This window comes from Eutrigla gurnardus (assembly GCF_963514095.1).
Source record: "Eutrigla gurnardus genome assembly, chromosome: 4".
Lineage (NCBI taxonomy): Eukaryota > Metazoa > Chordata > Actinopteri > Perciformes > Triglidae > Eutrigla > Eutrigla gurnardus.
The window spans coordinates 18,023,339-18,041,787 of record NC_139918.1 but is presented as its reverse complement, the minus strand read 5'-3'; the positions used below and the strand labels follow the sequence as shown (position 1 = coordinate 18,041,787).

The window sequence follows — 18,449 nt, the reverse complement described above, 5'->3', positions numbered from 1 at the left end:
GAAAAAAGACATTATAAATAGCCATGTTACTTGAACGGTTAACACATACAGAATCACATATTTGATACATTGTTATATAAATCCAAACACAAGACATTCCTTGTATTCACTGTATATTTACCCCATAGATGGAAATGGTGACTTAACACTATGTTCTATTGTATTTATGTATGTCGCTGCTTCACAACAAGGGGAAAGAACAATCTGGAAGTGTTGTACAGAAATATCCAAATATGAACACATGCCTGAAAGTGCATACAGCTACACACACAACTAAGTGGACACACACACATGCACACACACACCGTAGTACTTATTAGCGTAAACGTCTGACTGAGACCAGATAATGGGGGTTTTACACACAAACAGCGCAGTCAGGATGTTGCTAAACAATGCAGCTGCTGGTGAAGGTGCAGGCTGATATTATCTATGGATGCTGTTGCCCACCGTCTAAACAACCAATTAATCAAAGCCCAGCACTAACGGGGGTACTTTCCATTTAATGGTAGGTGCAGAAGAGGCAAGGCTAGCATTAGCAGGTGGGCCGCCGCCGATGATAAATAGGCCAGATTGATGGTAGCGCTGCACTGTAGTGTTTGTGTGCACATGTGTGTACACAGGGACCATAGATCCCGGAGAACCTGTGCTACTCAAGTCCACCCTCTATGTTGGTAAAATGCCATTTGATAAATCAATTTAACAGCCACGGTGTAAAATGCGCTCTGCAGCCGGCTAATGATCGTGCTGTTGTTATTATTAGAATAACAGCAGCAGCAACAAAAGACAAGAACAACAAGTGGAAATGTTTTTCATAATCGTCAGTGTGAAGACAGTAAGAGCTGCTCAATATGACTCCGTCCTTCATTGGTCCATATTACAGAATGTATTTTTAGCCATCAACTAGATTGCTTGGCCCCTCAGGTCGACGACATGTTCTCAAGACATTCTAATGTCTCAAATTGTTTTGAGAAGTCCCTGGTGAAATAACATTGAGTAAACCAATTAATCCACCTGCCAGAGGTTCAAGGATTTTTCAGTCCCAACGGTCACTTTCTCTTAACGGGTTTCCCTCCTTAAGGGCTCAGAAAACCTTGGCCGGGCCTCAAGTGTCTGCCGTGTGTCTGACATGAGATGGAAAATGGACCATCCGCAGTACACGCTACCTGTCTGATGTGTTCGGGGGTGCTGCTGTGCCAAGTGATAGGAGGTCATTTCCACTTAAGATGAGGTCAGCTTGATGAATGGACTGAACCCCATTCAGTTACAGTCACAGACAAACCCATCGACTTTCTTAAAACCCCATAAATCATCCTATAGATTACCACACCGACTTATTATATAGTCCACACACTACACACACATATAATTTAAGATCCACTTGTGATTGTTGAAATAATACCAAGCGACTCTGATTAGTTGTTTTTCTTGTGGTTTGGTGAAATCTTGCAATGCCACAAGGAGGACTAAATCTGGGTTCAGACTACAGGAGTTTAAGAATCCTCAAATTTTCAGGTTGCATCGCACACTCAAGGAGAATCTTCACAGATGTTCTTCTCTGTCATCTCAAACATGCACATTCTACAAGACTGGAAAATAATGGCGCTATCACACTACAGGATATTGTTAACATTATCATACCAGAGGGAGCAACGCACCGCCTTACGTGATCTCTCACACATGATCTCATGGGGAAGCAGTAAACAAAACGGAGATGGACGTGGTGCTACAACTCGCTGTAGTGATGCCTTGCAGTGGGGAAAAACCAAAGCAGGAGGCTAAATGATTCTGGATGAGGAAGTGGCAGGGGAGACGCGGTCAACACAGGTTCTCTACTCTTCAGCACGAACTGGAGGTGAGATTTCAATGTAATATCTGTAAACAGCAGTATGCTAGCTAATGTTAGCCTCAGGCTAGAATGTTTATAGTTGCTTGGAAACAGTCAGCTCAGAAAGGACTGTCGTAATCATTCAGATTTTAAATCATAAATATCAACCAAGTTGTATTTGTGGCGGCCCCAATGAGGCTGTGAACCGTTCAGGAGGTTTAAGACTGTATCTGTAAACCCCTGACGTTACCAGATAATCTGGGCCGAACATCAGTCACCATGTTATTAAAGTTACTGACTGTAGCTTTAAATTATCAAAACAGCTCCTTTCCCGACTGTGAAGCTGTGATTTTCTCTGAAAAGACACTGAAACTCTCTTGTTCTTTGTAAACGAGGAACGACGTCCCATCCTGGCACCTTTTCCCCAGACACAGCACGCTTTACAGTGATACCAAAGCTAAGGTAACATGGTTAATGTGAGCCGATAGCAATAACCTGGGTGGACACTGCAACCAGGGAGGTCCGATGATGTCATTCAGCAAAGTAAGTGGCCATTTGCTTCTGTTTGGCTTCAGAACAATGGACATTTGATTTAAGGACAATTGACTGTTGTACAAATGGGCTTTTAGATATATCTTTTGGAATATATGCCCTTTTCAACAGCAGCCATTTTGACATGCCATTGTAGGGTTAACATCTAGGTGTAATTAATAACAATTATTATGGCCCTGTTCCATATGGGCTAGGGCACTGGCATTGTGCATGAAGTTTGACTGGAATGACATGATAAAATAGGACCATCGTTCATTTTATCAATTACACCTGTGTTTATCCTAGTATGACATGTCTGCTGCTGTAAAAAGTACGTTTTTCAGAATAATGGGTTGACAGAACAATAGCTCGGCACCTTCTGCACTACCTATCCAGAACCAAGTTAGTGACCAACCAGTGAACAGACAACAGACAAAGTTAGCAACTAGCTGGTGAACACACAAAGTTCACAACTAGTCAGTGACTACACAAAGTTAGCATCTAGCCGGTGAACACACAAAGTTAGCAACTAGCTGGTGAACAGACAAAGTTAGCAACTAGCTGGTGAACAGACAAAGTTAGCAACTAGCCGGTGAGCAGACAAAGTAGGCAACTAGCCGGTGAACACACAAAGTTAGCAACTAGCAGGTGAACACACAAAGTTAGCAACTAGCCGGTGAACACACAAAGTTAGCAACTAGTCAGTGACCACGCAAAGTTAGCAACTAGCCAGTGAACACGCAAAGTTAGCAACTAGTCAGTGAACACACAAAGTTAGCAACTAGTCAGTGAACACGCAAAGTTAGCAACTAGCCAGTGAACACACAAAGTTAGCAACTAGTCAGTGACCACGCAAAGTTAGCAACTAGTCAGTGACCACGCAAAGTTAGCACATAGTCAGTGACCACGCAAAGTTAGCAACTAGTCAGTGACCATGCAAAGTTAGCAACTAGCCAGTGACCACACAATGTAAGCAACTAGTCAGTGAACGCACAAAGTAAGCAACTAGTCAGTGAACGCACAAAGTAAGCAACTAGCTAATGAACAGATAAAGACAACAACTAGCCAGAAAAGAGACAAAGTTAGATACTAGCTAGTGAACAGATAAACACAACTAGCCAGAAAAAAAGACAAAGTTAGCAACTAGCCAACGAAAATTCAATGTTTGCTTGTGAACAGACAGATCCGCGAATAACTTTCGAGTATAGTTTAGCATAGCAAAAGAGACCTACTTGGTTGGTGAAGATCAAAACTTAACTTAAAAATAGTAAACATTTGTCATGTTGCATGACTCTTTAAAATGCTCAAACTCTTTGTTGGATTTGGAGCATATTGATCAATAATGTTTAAATATACACACTATTTAAAGTTAAAGGGCTCAAATATGGAAAGCCACCTATAAGGTCTTCAGTCCTGTTCAGTTTGTATTCATACAGATCATATTGTATTGAAACGGTGGTCCCCAGGATAAACGGCCTATCATATGCTGCAGCACACTGCAATGTCAGCACCCAAGAAAACAGCCTTGTAAATATTGTGGTAGAAGCTGCTCTGAGTGCTTTTACCACTCTGAGTGAACCCTATCTTCTCAAAATACCTTGACACAGCAGAAAAGATCGGCTGATACAGAAGGACAACAACGGGTCAAGGAGCGATGACCTGGTCACCATGACCCTGACACCAAACTGCCCTGCTCGTGTCCTTGTTAGAGAATCTCACATCGTCCTTGTGTTTGCTGTGTCATTTCCAATCTTATCTGCTCAAAGTAAAGGATGCTGGTGGGCATCTTGAATGTCATTCCCATCTTTCATTCCTATTGACCTTTCTCTTCATCTCTGCTTTCTTTATCTCTCTCGCTCTGAAATCTCTAAACATCCATCGCTCTTCATCCCCTCTTCTCTACTATCCCCCCTCTCTATCGCCTACTCCTCATGTGAGCTACTGATTTCAGATGCTGGCTTCACAGGGAATGACAGACAGCCACAATGGCACCAGTAGTGGGAGCCAATCCTTTGGCTAAGCTCCGATCTGATGCCAATAATGAAAATATTTAAGAAAAAAGACAACTAGTATCAAACATAGGCCTGTAGTTAAGAAATCACTGAATAAAAATAATTTAAAAAACAAATTGGATATTTTAGTTTTTAGTTAGTCATAGATCACATATTAGTGGACTATTTTCATCACCTTTGTTAGATAATGTATGTCAGCGTCTGTGCTAATAATCACTCTTCATAAATGTGACAGGTGTCAACCCCACACAAATCCAAAATTAACAATAGCAGTGACAACACACAAAGCTCCCACTCACGCATCACACACATGCACAACCTACCTTAGTGTAAACCCCCCATGACAGTTCCGTCTCTGTCACCATGACAACAATCCCAAACATCCCAAAGATGAGTGCGTAGTCACTGAGTCGCTTCCGCTTCTCAAACAGCGCCCTCCGGTGGCCGAGCTTGTAGCCAATGTCCCTGTTCTTCTTCTGCGGCGCCCTGCCTCGCCCGCTGCCCTCCCTGACCAAGCTCTCGTTGGACGCCTTGCTGGGGTCTTCGCCGCCGTTGCCCTTGGACACCACCACCTCCAGGCCAGAGCTGTGCAGCGTCTGCAAGGGCTGCGTCTCCGAGTCGAGCTCCGCGAGGTTGCGGCGCGACGAGGACGCCAGGCTGCCCACTAGTGGTCTCACCACTCCGCCATTGTACTTGCAGGTGTTCATGGCTATCTGAGGGAGTCGGCCACTGCTCTCGGAGAGGGAGGGCTTGGATCCAGCATGGCTCAGCTTCTTTTGCTCAGTAGTTCCCTGTGAACCAGGAAGAATAGAGAAAGATTACAATACTATCACAACAACACAAACTGACAGTAGGTTGAAGAGACACATACAGGTTTAGACTTTAAATAGAGCATTGATGTGGGAGGTACATCTCTGTGGCTGTGGAGAATGCACGGAGAGGGAAGGATCTTGCAAAACAATTTTGGTTATAAAAGCAGACACATTTAGTGCTTAGCAAGACATGTGGCCAAACATACCGTACACTACAAAATATTAACAGTTATTTTTTGAAAATTTGAAATACTCCTTTTTCTCGAGCACCATAGACTGAGAGCAGGCAAAAGAGACGTGGTTGTTAATTTTCAAGTTCAAGAGATAGGATGCAAAAAATGCCTTTATTTAATGTTACGTTTCTTTCTTTTCCTTTAAGAAAATGGCATCAAAATTGGATGGCTTGAAAACAAATAAATAATGAATGGGCTTTGATGTATAAATAAAACCATATAACCAATAGTGGACCCAACAAAGTGCAGAAAATTGAATCTTTGCGCTGCACAAATTTAGATATGAATGATTAATGCTCGGCATAACCCTGTTTCCTATCAGAGAAACACTCTTCCCCAGCAGAGATTAGAAGTGGGCTACCCAAAGAGAAGGAAGAAGAAAAAAAATGTGGACCTTCTCAAATCAGGCATACCTCACGAGACCAAATGTGAGTTTCCCCACTAAGAGGGAAACAGCGGGACCCTTTTCCTTTGAAACCCAATACTGTACTGTCTTGTGTGTTTAGGTTAAGGGGGCGAATTGGAGGCAAGTTCAGAAAAATGGAGTGATGCATAACTACACATACATAAATAAATATTATTTTAACCCAATAAATAATAGCGTTTTGAACGAGATGCAAGAGAAACGCATTCAATTGTTTTAAATGTATTTGACTTCTGTATCACCTGCACAGAATGTTCCTTCTTTTTCCTGACAAGATGCCATGCAGACTTCTCACATTGAGTCGTCTATCGTGTCCCTTCTTCTTGGCAGTGAGCTTCTGTCCCGGTAACGCAGACAGAAAATGTTCAATCCATGCAAAGGCTGTAGAGCAGTCACCCCAGAAGCGTCTATCTGCCCATCCTCTGCCCTTCAGAGACTTGTGGAGATTATCATAATGGGTTATGAAAACTTCACATGGAACAGTGCTTTTTCCGAAACAAGTCGGGGGTGTGTGATAGCACTGCTGGCCCTTTTTATTAGCCTTGACAAAGCATGCCTAATGCCTTTAAATGTGCTGGTGGGAATAAAGAAGGGCGGCCCTAATGGAAATTTACTAACTCCAGTCGTGTGATGCTATCGTCTGCGCATATTGTGGCTCCATGAGAACAGGACTAAAGGTTAAGGATTAGTGCAGCCCATAGTGTTTCTAATCCCCTTTTCTGTATTAAATTGCTTTTTAATCTGTGCCATTAGGACCCTTCTACACTTTGGAAGACTGTGCAGTGAGTGAACTTTAGGTTTGAATGACGGGAAATACTGTAGAAGTAGATGCTGATGTGGCAATAGTGGTCAAGCTGCTGTTCTTTATTTTGGGGATAAAACAGAAAGCGTAGTGCTGAATTTTGATTACAGTTCAACAAATGTAAATAACAGCAAGGTCCTTAAAGATCAACAACGGAGAGATGCAGCAACACGGATTACATCCCTAAATATTTCATCTTTTCACTGACACACAAAACTACAAAGGTTCTGATGTTCCTTGGATGTTCTCAGCACCAACTATTGAACACAATCAAACTGCATAGGTCATTTTAGTAGGCTATTTTAATACGTTTGTGAAATATTTATAAGTCTTCTCCAGTGAATAAATAGCTGGCTTTTTTTTTCATCAAGCTCAACGGTAGATCCGCCTGCCAGTCTTCTGTTGAATCTCCAGAATAACTTGCACTGAGCAACTACAAAACATAATTATTCTTTTGGTTTCGAGTGTCACAACATGATGTCATTCATTGTCAAAAGAGAAATTCCTGCATTTGTGTAGGAAATAACTCTGAAGCTCCTGTTCTGTGCTCGGAGTATTTTTAGAGCCAGTCAAACTTTCAGAGCATTTCTGAGATGCTTGATGTGTAAATTTGATTCCTGGACTTTAATATCTGAAAAATAAAAAAAACTCCAAGACATCCGTCTCAAACAAAGTGTTTGTAGAAAGCATTGCTGATGTTTGTGAATTTATAGGACTGGAGGGTATTTTTACTGTTCATCTTATTGTCTTAACAAAAGTAAGATTGGGTTCAACTCTATGATTAACAGCCAACCCGTTCTACAACCACAGTTTATGAGACGCCAGCAAGTCAAAGAACATCATTGTTTCCATTGGTTCGAGGTGTGGATTCATAGAGCAGCGTAACTCTGAGTCAGAATGACTGAACAATAAACAATTGACAGCCTACTCTACAGCATGAACGCTCCCTGCTCCAGACTGGACAAACAAAACACAGAGACCATGCACAACACTGTGCATGGGATCTCAATGATTTCTGCCTTGGAATTTAAAAAAACCAACACACATGGTTGATAAATTCCTGTAAATGTTCAATTATTATATTTAAAATAGATATGAAGCCATTTAAAAGTCATCTTGCTTTGGGTTCCTCTATTTGTGTTTTAAAAAAGTCAGTAAGTAAGTAAGTATTAAAAAAAAACTATCTCAATACAAGACAATTAATCTCCCATTTCACAAATGTATATATTGTGAAGAGAAATGCAGAGAAAGAAAGACACAAAATGTGCCCCTAATTTGGTTTCGGATAACCAATTACATGACGATCGATCAGAGTAAAAAGGCCGAGTCGTGACAGTCAAGAGTGTGAGACGTAAAAGGAGAATGTCCCAGGAAGCGTTGTTCCAATACCGTCAATGAGAGGGATTGATGATGGTCACCAAGAGAGGAGGGCTGCTGTTACATCCTCAGCTTCAGTTACCCGTTTCTAGTGATCATCAGTCACCGAATCAGGTCAGGACTGAACCAAAAATGGCAACCGTCCCACCAGTCAGGTTGTTTTAACACCGACTGCCCGCATTTCTACACATCATGGAAGATTTGTAGCTTAAAGGGAGACAAATAAGAGGGAAAGAATATCAGTACAATCCTGACTTTTCCCTCTGTAAAACTTAAGTCCTTCACAGACTTTGCAGCAGGAGTCCTCACATCACATTCCAAAACCTCAAAGCAGCCTCAATCAATCCCATGCTCTCGCCCACTTAGCCAGCTACCCGCGCTCTGACGTTTTTTTCCCCCGCATTTCCCCTGCAACCCGACTAAACAGTGCGGTGAAAGGGCACGGCAGGCCAGCGGTGCCCTTGTCGTCCCCCGATGCCCCCACAGAGGAGACACGGGGAGGCTGCTTGTCCAGCCGACCGACGGCTCAATTTCATTCTGAATGGCACGCGGCATCCAGGCTCTATGAAATGGAGCCTCATAATCAAATTGAAAAGCCTCAGTGCAGAACAGTTTAAATGAAGGCAACTCTCTGCCTCGCTTCTCCCTCTCTGTCTCCCTCTCTCCAGCCGGCTCAAATCTAATAGAAAATCCTCATTCTTCGGTGTTGTGTGGGGCTTCTGTGCTGCGGCGTTAAAGGCTTATATGCACTAAAAATGGAATTGTCCATTAGAGAGTCAAGCGTGTTCAATTCTGCACGTTTTCCGAGTTTGCGCACGAGGCTGCGTGTTGTACGTTTTGTGGTCATACGTGTGCTAGTTGAACGAGCCGAGCCGCAGCCAGGATCAGGTCGGAAACTGACAGATGGTGCGTAGCGAAGAAACGGTCGAAAAAGGTTCTGACAAGATCAACATGAAAGGGGGATCACGAAAGAGATCGAGGAACGAGGGCAGGGCTGCAAAATAAGGCAGACATTGAGGAAACATTAAGGATGGAGAGGAGGAAAGAGAAAGAGATAAATGAAAGAGAGGGAAGACAGCTCCCTGTGGGTGTCTCTGCCAGGCCCCGGTGTGATTGAGAGCTGCAGGCTACACTCTCCAGTTTGTCCCTGCACCCTAGACGCTGTCACATTTCTCTGACAGGCCAGCAGGCATCAGGGCTCCTCGGTCCATCCCTGACCAGCATGCAGATCATTACTCAGCGCTGGTAAAAACAGAGGGAAAACCGGAGGCTGCAGCTCCACATTCACAAAAGGAAATCCTCTCTGTGTGTGCTGCAGTGATGGAAATAAACAATATATATTTAATGCGATCTTGTTAAGAGCGTCCGATGCTCAAAAGTGAGCAGCACAGGCGTACGCATCATGTCTCAGGGATAACACCGTGAATTAAAATGTGCCATCTTTATCAGCGTCTAAGGAGAAATGCTATTTCCTCGCAGTAGTAGAAAAGGTGAGCCTCTGTCTTATCAGCCTATACTTCATGTCCTTATATCTCTGTAGGGGTGTCTGCTGCTGAATAATGGCTGCTGCTGCCCTTCTGCAGGATAAGTCCAAGCTATTGTAAGTGTTTCATGAAGACGCGACACATCGCGGAGATGGAAGAAGCGGCCAACGTTCAGAGAGTTTTCACAGAATCGCACCGACTTCACATGTCCGGTATGATCGCCGTGGACAACTGCTCACATGTGTACATGAAAGATGCTTTGCCAAGGGTATTTTCCATCTCGTGCACATTTCTAGTCACACATTGACTCACTCATGCGTGTTGTTCATGTTCAGTGTGTAACACCAGTCGCGCTGCGACAGAACAAAGTTATCATTCGACAGTTGTTGGCGGCATAGGACTCATACAACTGGCAGATCACATTAACCAAACCTTACATCCATGGGAACTTTGTAGCTCTAATAGAAGCTGTGCAAACACAGCACCCCACAGTACGGAAACTTTACATTCATTTAATATGGATACTGTCAAGTGGATTCAACACAATGGATGGGAAAATCATGCAGGGCAAGACTATTAACTGGGCTTATAAAATGCAACTGCCTGACAGTAATGTTAGCTTGTCATGTTAGCTGTCACTCAAGTGACGATACGGAGGCAACATGAATGAACAACGCAACAATGTAGTCAACAGACAACAGGGGTGTTTTTTAATTAATTTCTATGGTTGAGGCATTCCCTCCACACAGCTCTCACTATGGCGATGGCTGAACCGGTGGCTAGCAGCTAACAGTGCCAACAGCTCGATCAAGGCAAACGAGGGCAACAGCGCAGACAGACTGAACAAGTTTGGGGGTGAATCGGAGACTGGCTGTACGCTACCGTGACGACACATTTGAGGTTGAGGTTAGGAGCCGATTATCTTGCTCGCCTTTAAAATGTCAACACAGACTTGAAGCACGGGACAGCCTACAATGATTTATTTGATATTCAGGATATTTGTTCACCGTCATGTCAACCACATCAAAAAGGAAAGTGTAAATGTAGTTTCTAGTCGTTTGTAACGGATCAGCAATAATCGGAGGCCTTAGTGAATCCCCAGAGGGAGGACCCATCACAGCAGCTCAGCAAGAGAATAAGAACTACACACAATACATTGTGACTATAAGATTAAAAAAAATCAAATTCTGCAGCCGCCTTAGGGATGCTATAACATTTAGAGGAAAATAACTAGCCTTAAAATATGGGACAATAGCACCAAGTCACAGCAGAATTAAGATGATATTCTGTGACGTGTTGGCACATGAAGATCACATTAATTCCAACTTGGAGTCATCGGAAACATGATGTGGCCATAATTATTGTATTTGTGTGTGTGTGTATTTTAAAGTGACAAAAACTAAACTGTACTGTTAATGTAAAGGACAATATGCGCGTGTTAAATTAAAGATATTTAAAAAAAACATCTTTCAAACAAAGTACACAATGCATTATAGTTGCTGGGTTGTATGTGACAACTACTACAGATAGGCTAAGAAAAAAATATAAACACAAATAACATGAAGTTAATAAAGCTTGATAACAGAGATCCTCATGTTCTCCCCTCAGAGACTAACAACAAAAAAAGTAGGAAAAAACAAGACAAAACCTCCACGGAGACCAAGGACATGAGTACATGCCTGCGGGAGTGTGTTATTGTTAGAACTAATAACACGCTGTGTTCAACTGAGCCACAATGCCATTATAATTATATCTATTCTATATCTAATCCATTAGAATTTAAGTGTGCATCTCGTAAACTGGGTCCTGGGGAGATTTGGGTTAGAGGTTACTTTCCCTGAGGAACACCCACGGCCTCATGAGAAACTATTTAAATTTCCAGCAAATTAAAAGAGGCGGGTTGTTACGAACTTGGTTTTGTAGATTGGGGCCATAATGGACGGATTGATCCTGGTAATCAAGATTAAAAAATATACATGACAAGGAATGGCTCATAACTCATTAACACATTTGAACACACAGACTCAATATGAATATGTTTGGATTCAGCGCAACTTAGGCTTATACCAAATCAGGGGTTTCAAATCACTTAACCCATCTATATGAATATGTGCAGTACATTTAACCTGCATAGTTCTGGTTAAGTACAGTAAAGTTAGAGTGAGGTTTAGATTGAGACTATGTTTAAGATTAACACAGCATGAGGTGCAAGCGTGGGTGCATATGGATGAGGTATCACCTGAGTGAATATGACAACCTATTAGAGAGGGAATTATTGGTTTTGTGAGAAATGATGTGTATGTAAAAGAAACCGTAGCATATAAGAAAAATTGTAATTATGTGTTTGAGGGCAAAACCCTGCATGTGGTGAAAGTGCGTGTCAAATAGTAGGGGAGGATGTGACTGGAGCCACTTCACTGTACATTAATGCCACGCAGATACCCTCCATTGTCATTCACATGTCCAATTACCCTCTCGTGCTATTATGGTGGAGTCTGACATGAATGAGTATAGCTGTGTGTTCTGGAAAATGATGCACGTGTAGTTGGTGATTGCACATGGGAGAGGCCACGGCGGCGTGAAGGAGAGTAGGATGCAATGCCATGATGCTGAGAACGACTATGATTTATGACCTAACTGGTCTCTCGCATCAATAATTCATCCCACGACCAATCAAAACAACCAATAATGCACATGGCCGGGGACAGAAGTCGCACTAGCGCAGCAAACCGCAAAAGCTTGAAATACAACTCAGTCTATGAGGACCCAGAGGACCAAACCATCTTCATTAGGTGACTGTTCCCCCGGCGGCCATTCCACATCCCAACAGGACCGCCGTGGCCATAAATTCCTCCCAGAGATCATCACCCTCAAATGCACCCGAAGCCGCTGTACAATCCCCACAATTCTGACGTCCCGTCAAACTGCGCTCGCTCTCACGAGATCCAACAACAGCATCGACGTATTAATGCCGCCGCCTGACAACTTCCATTTTCATCGCGGGGCGATTGTAAGTCATTTGAAAACGAGCCCTCGGTAAATTTGTGCCGAGGCAGTTTCTTTCTTTCCCAGACATCAATAGATGATGAGAGGAGCCAGGACAACCTATAGCACACGACGGATCGATAGCGCAACAAACTCGGTAGAGATTGACTGGAGAGTTGCCTAGAAACGTCCTGCTTGAGATTTATAACGTGGGGAGGACACCAGCCAACGGGAGATGCTAGAGGACACGAGAGGAAGAGAGAGTGATGGGGAAATTCTCCTTTCTTCAGCCTTTCAGGGTCTAACTGACTCATCGTCGTTCCCTTAAGAACGTATCAATTTTAAATATCAGTGAATAACATTTTTTTTTTTGTGCGGTTGTTTTCTGTGACTATATATATCTTCCAATTTCTAAGGTGAGATTTTCCTGTTGAAAAGAGAGAAAAAAATCCTGCTATCTCTTGAAGCAGACAGTATATGCTTGACATTCCAATGGGGAAAATTACTGAAACAGTGACAAGATGAAATTATAAGATTTCAGGTTTCATTGCTCCTCCACGCCAACGGAGAGCCCTCAACAATGTCACCCGACTAGTGCAGCCTTCTTCCATAGACTCGGGCTAATTGAATATCCTTATCTGGCAACGAAACCCCCCCATTTCTCTGCTGAACCGAGACAAAAGCCAGTTGGGAAAGTGGCACATTTGTATTCCGCCACAGATGCTAATGTAACACAGATATATTTACTGTTCTGCAACTCTTAACTGTACTACAGTCACAGCTTCTCATGCTACTCTATCACATCTCACAAGATAAAAGTTCTGGGGAATGTGCTAACAGCCTCCAGCTGTGATTTTTTCCTTTCTTTTTTGGTTCTGAAATTAAGTGCAGCGGTTTTCTAATGCCTCCTGGGTCCTTTAGCGTAGATTGATTCTATTTTTAAAAAGCCCCCCACCCCAGTCTGTCAGAGAAGAAGAGGTGGCTGGGGAGCGGGAACGAAAATGGACTCTCAAAGAAAGAGATGGAAGGCGGCTTTGTTCATGAAAGGGTTAAAGAGAAAATGGCAGTGACAAAAGGCGAAGTGCGCAGACCGCCGGCCCATTAAGGGGTTAACAGTGGGAGGGAGGCCGATAATGGAGGCTGGAGCAGCTGTATAGGAACTACAGCACGCAGGGAGGCAAATACCATAGAAACCGCTAAAAATAAACCAGAGAAAAACAGGGGGAGGGAGGAAGTGAGGTGCTACATTTCTCTCATGTCAGCATTGTGTGAACCCTCGTAAGCCACGATAAATAAAAATTCCGTTCAAATACAAAACAGATGCTTTGGTAGGACCGCAAACACACGTTTACACCCATCAACCCGTGACACGTTGGCCCTCTTTGGGAAACGCGACTGCAGCTGCATAATTTAAGCCCGGAGTCCCGATGCTGTGACTTAAGCAGAAGAAGGGCGGCGATACGGTGGAGGATCCACGAAGGAAGAAGCTCGACACGACTAGAAGCTGCGATAGAGTTAATGTGACCATTACCATCCGAAGACTAAAAAAACTGTGGCATCCAACATGATAATGATATACCAAAGCCACCCTCCCACTCGTTTGCCCGCTCTCTTTCCGTTGCACACAAATACAGGTGCGAGCAAATGTGTGAAAAACGCACAAATACACAAGCAGCAGAACATTTATACCAGAAATACGGCACATGGAACAGATGTTTTACTGCAGATCACCTCAGAAGACCCTCCATGTATCACACAGTGGCTAATATCCATGATGGCTGTTTTATATTCACCAGCGAGGTGATTTGAGGTAACGCAGAGGATGTGTGTGTGTGTGTGTGTGTGTGTGTGTGTGTGTGTGTGTGTGTGTGTGTGTGTGTGTGTGTGTGTGTGTGTGTGTGTGTGAAGGAAAGCCGCTCCATTCAACGTGTCTCTTGTTTCTATATGTAAAGCTTGGGTGTTGGAGAAGAGCCACTATGCAAAGCAGAGGCATATGCACATCATACACCACACGTACACACACAGGCCTCCTGATTAGAGGTTTAGGCAACATTTTAATTTCCATAGCAATGTGTTTTGCTTGTATATTAAAAAAAAAGGTTACAAATTGTATTCTCATCTTCTATGGACAGCTAAAGGCAGAATCGGTCCGACTAGATGCGAATCAGCTTTGGCTTTTTGTTCCTCACTGAATATTTATCAGTGGCCAGAGGAGGCTTTGATTGAGATTTACAGGGGAGTGGTTGTGTGTGTGTCATGTGCTGCAAATTAAGTAGTACAGTTGCTCAGGGGATCAGCAGTCAAACTCTGACCTGAGGTCATAAAGAAGTGATGAGAAGAAGGGGAAGCATTTCCATTGAGATCGCACAAGCAAAGCAGGGAAAAGTCATCATGAACATACACGCGTGTGGATATTTCGAACGCTCCCTTTACGGAAATTTCACAATGGCGGGAGAGGCTTTCCCAAACTTGTATTTTCACAGGCGTGCTGCAAGCGGAGCGCTAGTCGACCGTGTGAGCAAAGTATGATGAAATCACACATCTCTCACATCTCGTTACTGCACTCTGCACTCCCACCAAACACAGTGTTTAACAAACATTTGAAAACAGCCAGCAGGCGATATTGCAGTGACTCGCTGAGCTGGCGTTGTCGGCAATCTCATCAGATACGTGGAAGGCTGTGCGCGCACACACACCTGCACCCTCACGCGTGTGCAGCCGTCGACTCTCCCCGGCGCCGCGATGACAAATATCTGCTTACAGCTGCATTACTCATACTCTCATACTCTTTTGTGTTGTGATCATACCCTAACGCGGGAACTGCCTCAGATCAATAACCTAATTAGCCATAAAGCATATGCATTGAGGTGATACATTATATGCCTGGCATCCCTTTGGCTAGCATCTCACAGGAATTACCATATAAATGAACTGCAGTCATTTATTAAGCAAAGAGCCGTGGTGGGGGGGGGGGGGAATGAAATTGTGAGTTACAACACGCATTAGAAAAGGGAAACATCATGAGGGGTCGAGCGGTCTGGTAACAAATTGCATTGACTGCTGGCAGAGCGAAATCATCAGCCATGCTGTGACTCTACCCGTGGAGTAAGTAAGCAGCGAGGCTCACAGCGACGGAGGAAACCCCCAACACGCTTCCCTTCCACTCTTTGTATTCAACTGGACTGCAAGTAATTCAATACACCTCTCCTTGTGCAGGCTCACTCAAATGAAACGCAAAGCGAATGAACTATATCAAGTGGAGCACTATTTGAACACCACTTACAGTAATATCAGTGCTTGTGTGGGCTATACCCTTCACTGTGTGTGTGTGTGTGTGTGTAAGACACAAGCCCACAGTATACGTGTGTATTGCACGTGCGCTTAAGGCGAGTGTGAAATGAATGGCAAATTCAAAAGATTAATCTAGCTCTGCACATGATTCCTTGACCAAACTCAATGCACCCCCCCGAGAGCGACCGCTACAACAATACCAGGCTGATCTCTCCATAGCAACACACATGGTAACACAAATCTATTTCAGAGCAAGAGCGCAGCGTAGCACTTAAACACAGCCGACAAAAAAAAAAAAAGAAGAAGAAATAAATAAAAAAAAATAGAGAAAACAGCAATCAATTATTAAAAGACCTTCATGTTCATACTTACTGCCTGTGTGTTGCCAGCCGCAGCCCAAACTAAGAGGCTCCCACGGCAAACACCTTCCTCCCTCTGTGCAATTGTTCGTGTTATCAGGGATCTATAGCAGCGCCGCTTACATTCGTCAAACAGAGGATGTGAACTAGGATCTGCCCCTTGTCTGACATTTAAATTGCTTAGCGATGCGTGTTTACCTTCAAGGTGCTGGCTGCCCTGCAGAAGGCAGTGGAAATATGGACGCCTAATGAGAGTAAAACAAACGCAGGGCCTGTAACAACAGAGAGATGACCGATAGAGAAAGTTTAAATCAACATAATGTTTCTCCTGGCATGAGCCTGCTTGTAAATCATAAGGCTGTAAGCAGATCTGTCGACATCAATTGTTCCGAGGCCCGAGCACTCAGTGTTACCTCGCCGTTATTGCAGAGCCAACGCAAACACGCAACTGATAAGATTAACTACTTTTTAAAAGAGGCCCGGCAACCCAATTACCTCAGCATTTTCCTTCATTTAGACAGGAGGAGGGGAAAAAACACTCTGGAACAACTTGAAATAAACGATCTTAGTTGTAGGAAAAAGTGAACACTGGAAAGGGAAAACAGGGGAAAGATTAAAAAAAAAAAAAAAAAAAGACAGTTTAAATGGATGAAAGCAGATAAAACAGAAATATTCCAAAAGGCTATTAAAAAAGGGAATTTTGTCTTTCTTTATGGGAAACACTGGTTGTTCCCGTTTCACTCTCTACTTCAAGGCCACACACACACACACACACACACACACACACTAACTAAACCATACTAAATCCTCCGGAGAGACACTAAGTTGGTTAGAAGTGCCACTTTGATCTATATACTGCGTTGACCTTTTCCCGATCATATAGGGTGATTATATGCGTGTTGGACTGCAGTTTGGCAGGCCCTGCACAAAAAGCTTTACTGTAATAGCCTCCCTCCCCTTTCAAGCCATCTATTCTGCCATGACACATGCAACCTTATGTTCTCAGGAAAGGTGGGATGGCACTCGCCTCACACAAACACACACACACACACACACACCTTACAGGCCCGGGTCACACAGCAAACACAGGTGCTGTGACAGGAGAGGAGAGAGATGGCGCCAGCCTTTGAATATTTGCATGTTTTCATTCCTTATTTTTCTTTGAGTCCAACATTTGCTTTTTCCTTCAATGGTAATTCATATTGAACTATGAATCTATTTACTCGTCGGCATCACCTTCCTAGTAAATGGTGAAGATGTGGAGATTTTCGACTATTTTGAGAATCGATCAATTGAAGTCATTTTTCTCTTCACTTGCAGCGTCGCAGTTGTGACTATTTGTTGTTTTCCTTTGGCGTGTGTGAAAGGAAATCGATTATTTGGGGGTTTTGGATTGTTGATAACGGGGAAAAAAGCTATTTAAAGACATCAACTCAGGCTTAAGGAAATTGTAACGGCTATTATTCAGTATTTCCTGACAGTTTAGAATCCAAACGATTAATCCATCAGTAGAGAAAATAGGCAGACAATGACAGTTGCCTTAAAGCTGAGTAACAGAAAGACATGTTTCATGCCTGGGTGTATGTAATATGATCTAATGTGGTGAGGTGAAACGATTAGTTAGTTCCTCAACAAAATATATATTCAACAATACAGATAATCAATAATCATTCAAGTCATTATCAAAGAAAAGTGTCAAACATCCTGTGATTCCAACCTCTCAGATATGAGGATTTATTATCTCTTTTTCCGCGACCGAGATGAAATACTTTGGGGTTTTGAAACAATCTATGGAAAAGAGTCGCAAGAATTTTAAACTATTGTCGTATTTATTCATCAATAAGATTGTCAAAGTTATTGATTAATGAAAGGTTTCACATTTCAATCTTCTCACCTAATGTACTCTAAACCACTTCCAAATGTGTCCATATAAATAACATTAAAAATACAAAAGCGGCAACAAAAGAAAGCAGGATTTCATCCTGTTGGTGAATAATTTTTTTTTTTTTTTAAAAGTTGATTTCTTGCCCGAGATGACACCAATAAAGTGATCAATCGCAGGTTTGTACTAAACAAGCGCGTCCCTCACAATTCAGCCTTGTCACACTAAAACCGAGGGCAGATCCACCGGCGGTCACGTACGACGGTGTCCCTGCAGGAGATATCACCTTAGCAGTAAGTGGCACGCATTAGAGTACTTACAGCCTATCACAATAGAAGCAGCAATGCACCTTTCAAGGCACAATTTTATGGAGACAGGACACAATCATACCACCTGCCATCAGTTCATCGTGTCCGGTATCGAGTTTCAGGG

General features: G+C 43.1%; 1 protein-coding gene across 2 annotated transcripts in view; it reads right to left on the bottom strand.

The window, feature by feature from the left end:
- kcnn1a (potassium intermediate/small conductance calcium-activated channel, subfamily N, member 1a) overlaps positions 1-18,449 on the bottom strand; it is a 48,399-nt gene that overhangs the window by 20,354 nt on the left and 9,596 nt on the right. For both annotated transcript variants that reach the window (XM_084008111.1, XM_084008110.1), the window contains exon 2: positions 4,692-5,159. In XM_084008111.1, the coding sequence (XP_083864237.1) occupies positions 4,692-5,075 (384 nt within the window). In that variant the 5' untranslated portion in view covers positions 5,076-5,159. The remainder of the gene's footprint in view (positions 1-4,691; positions 5,160-18,449) is intronic.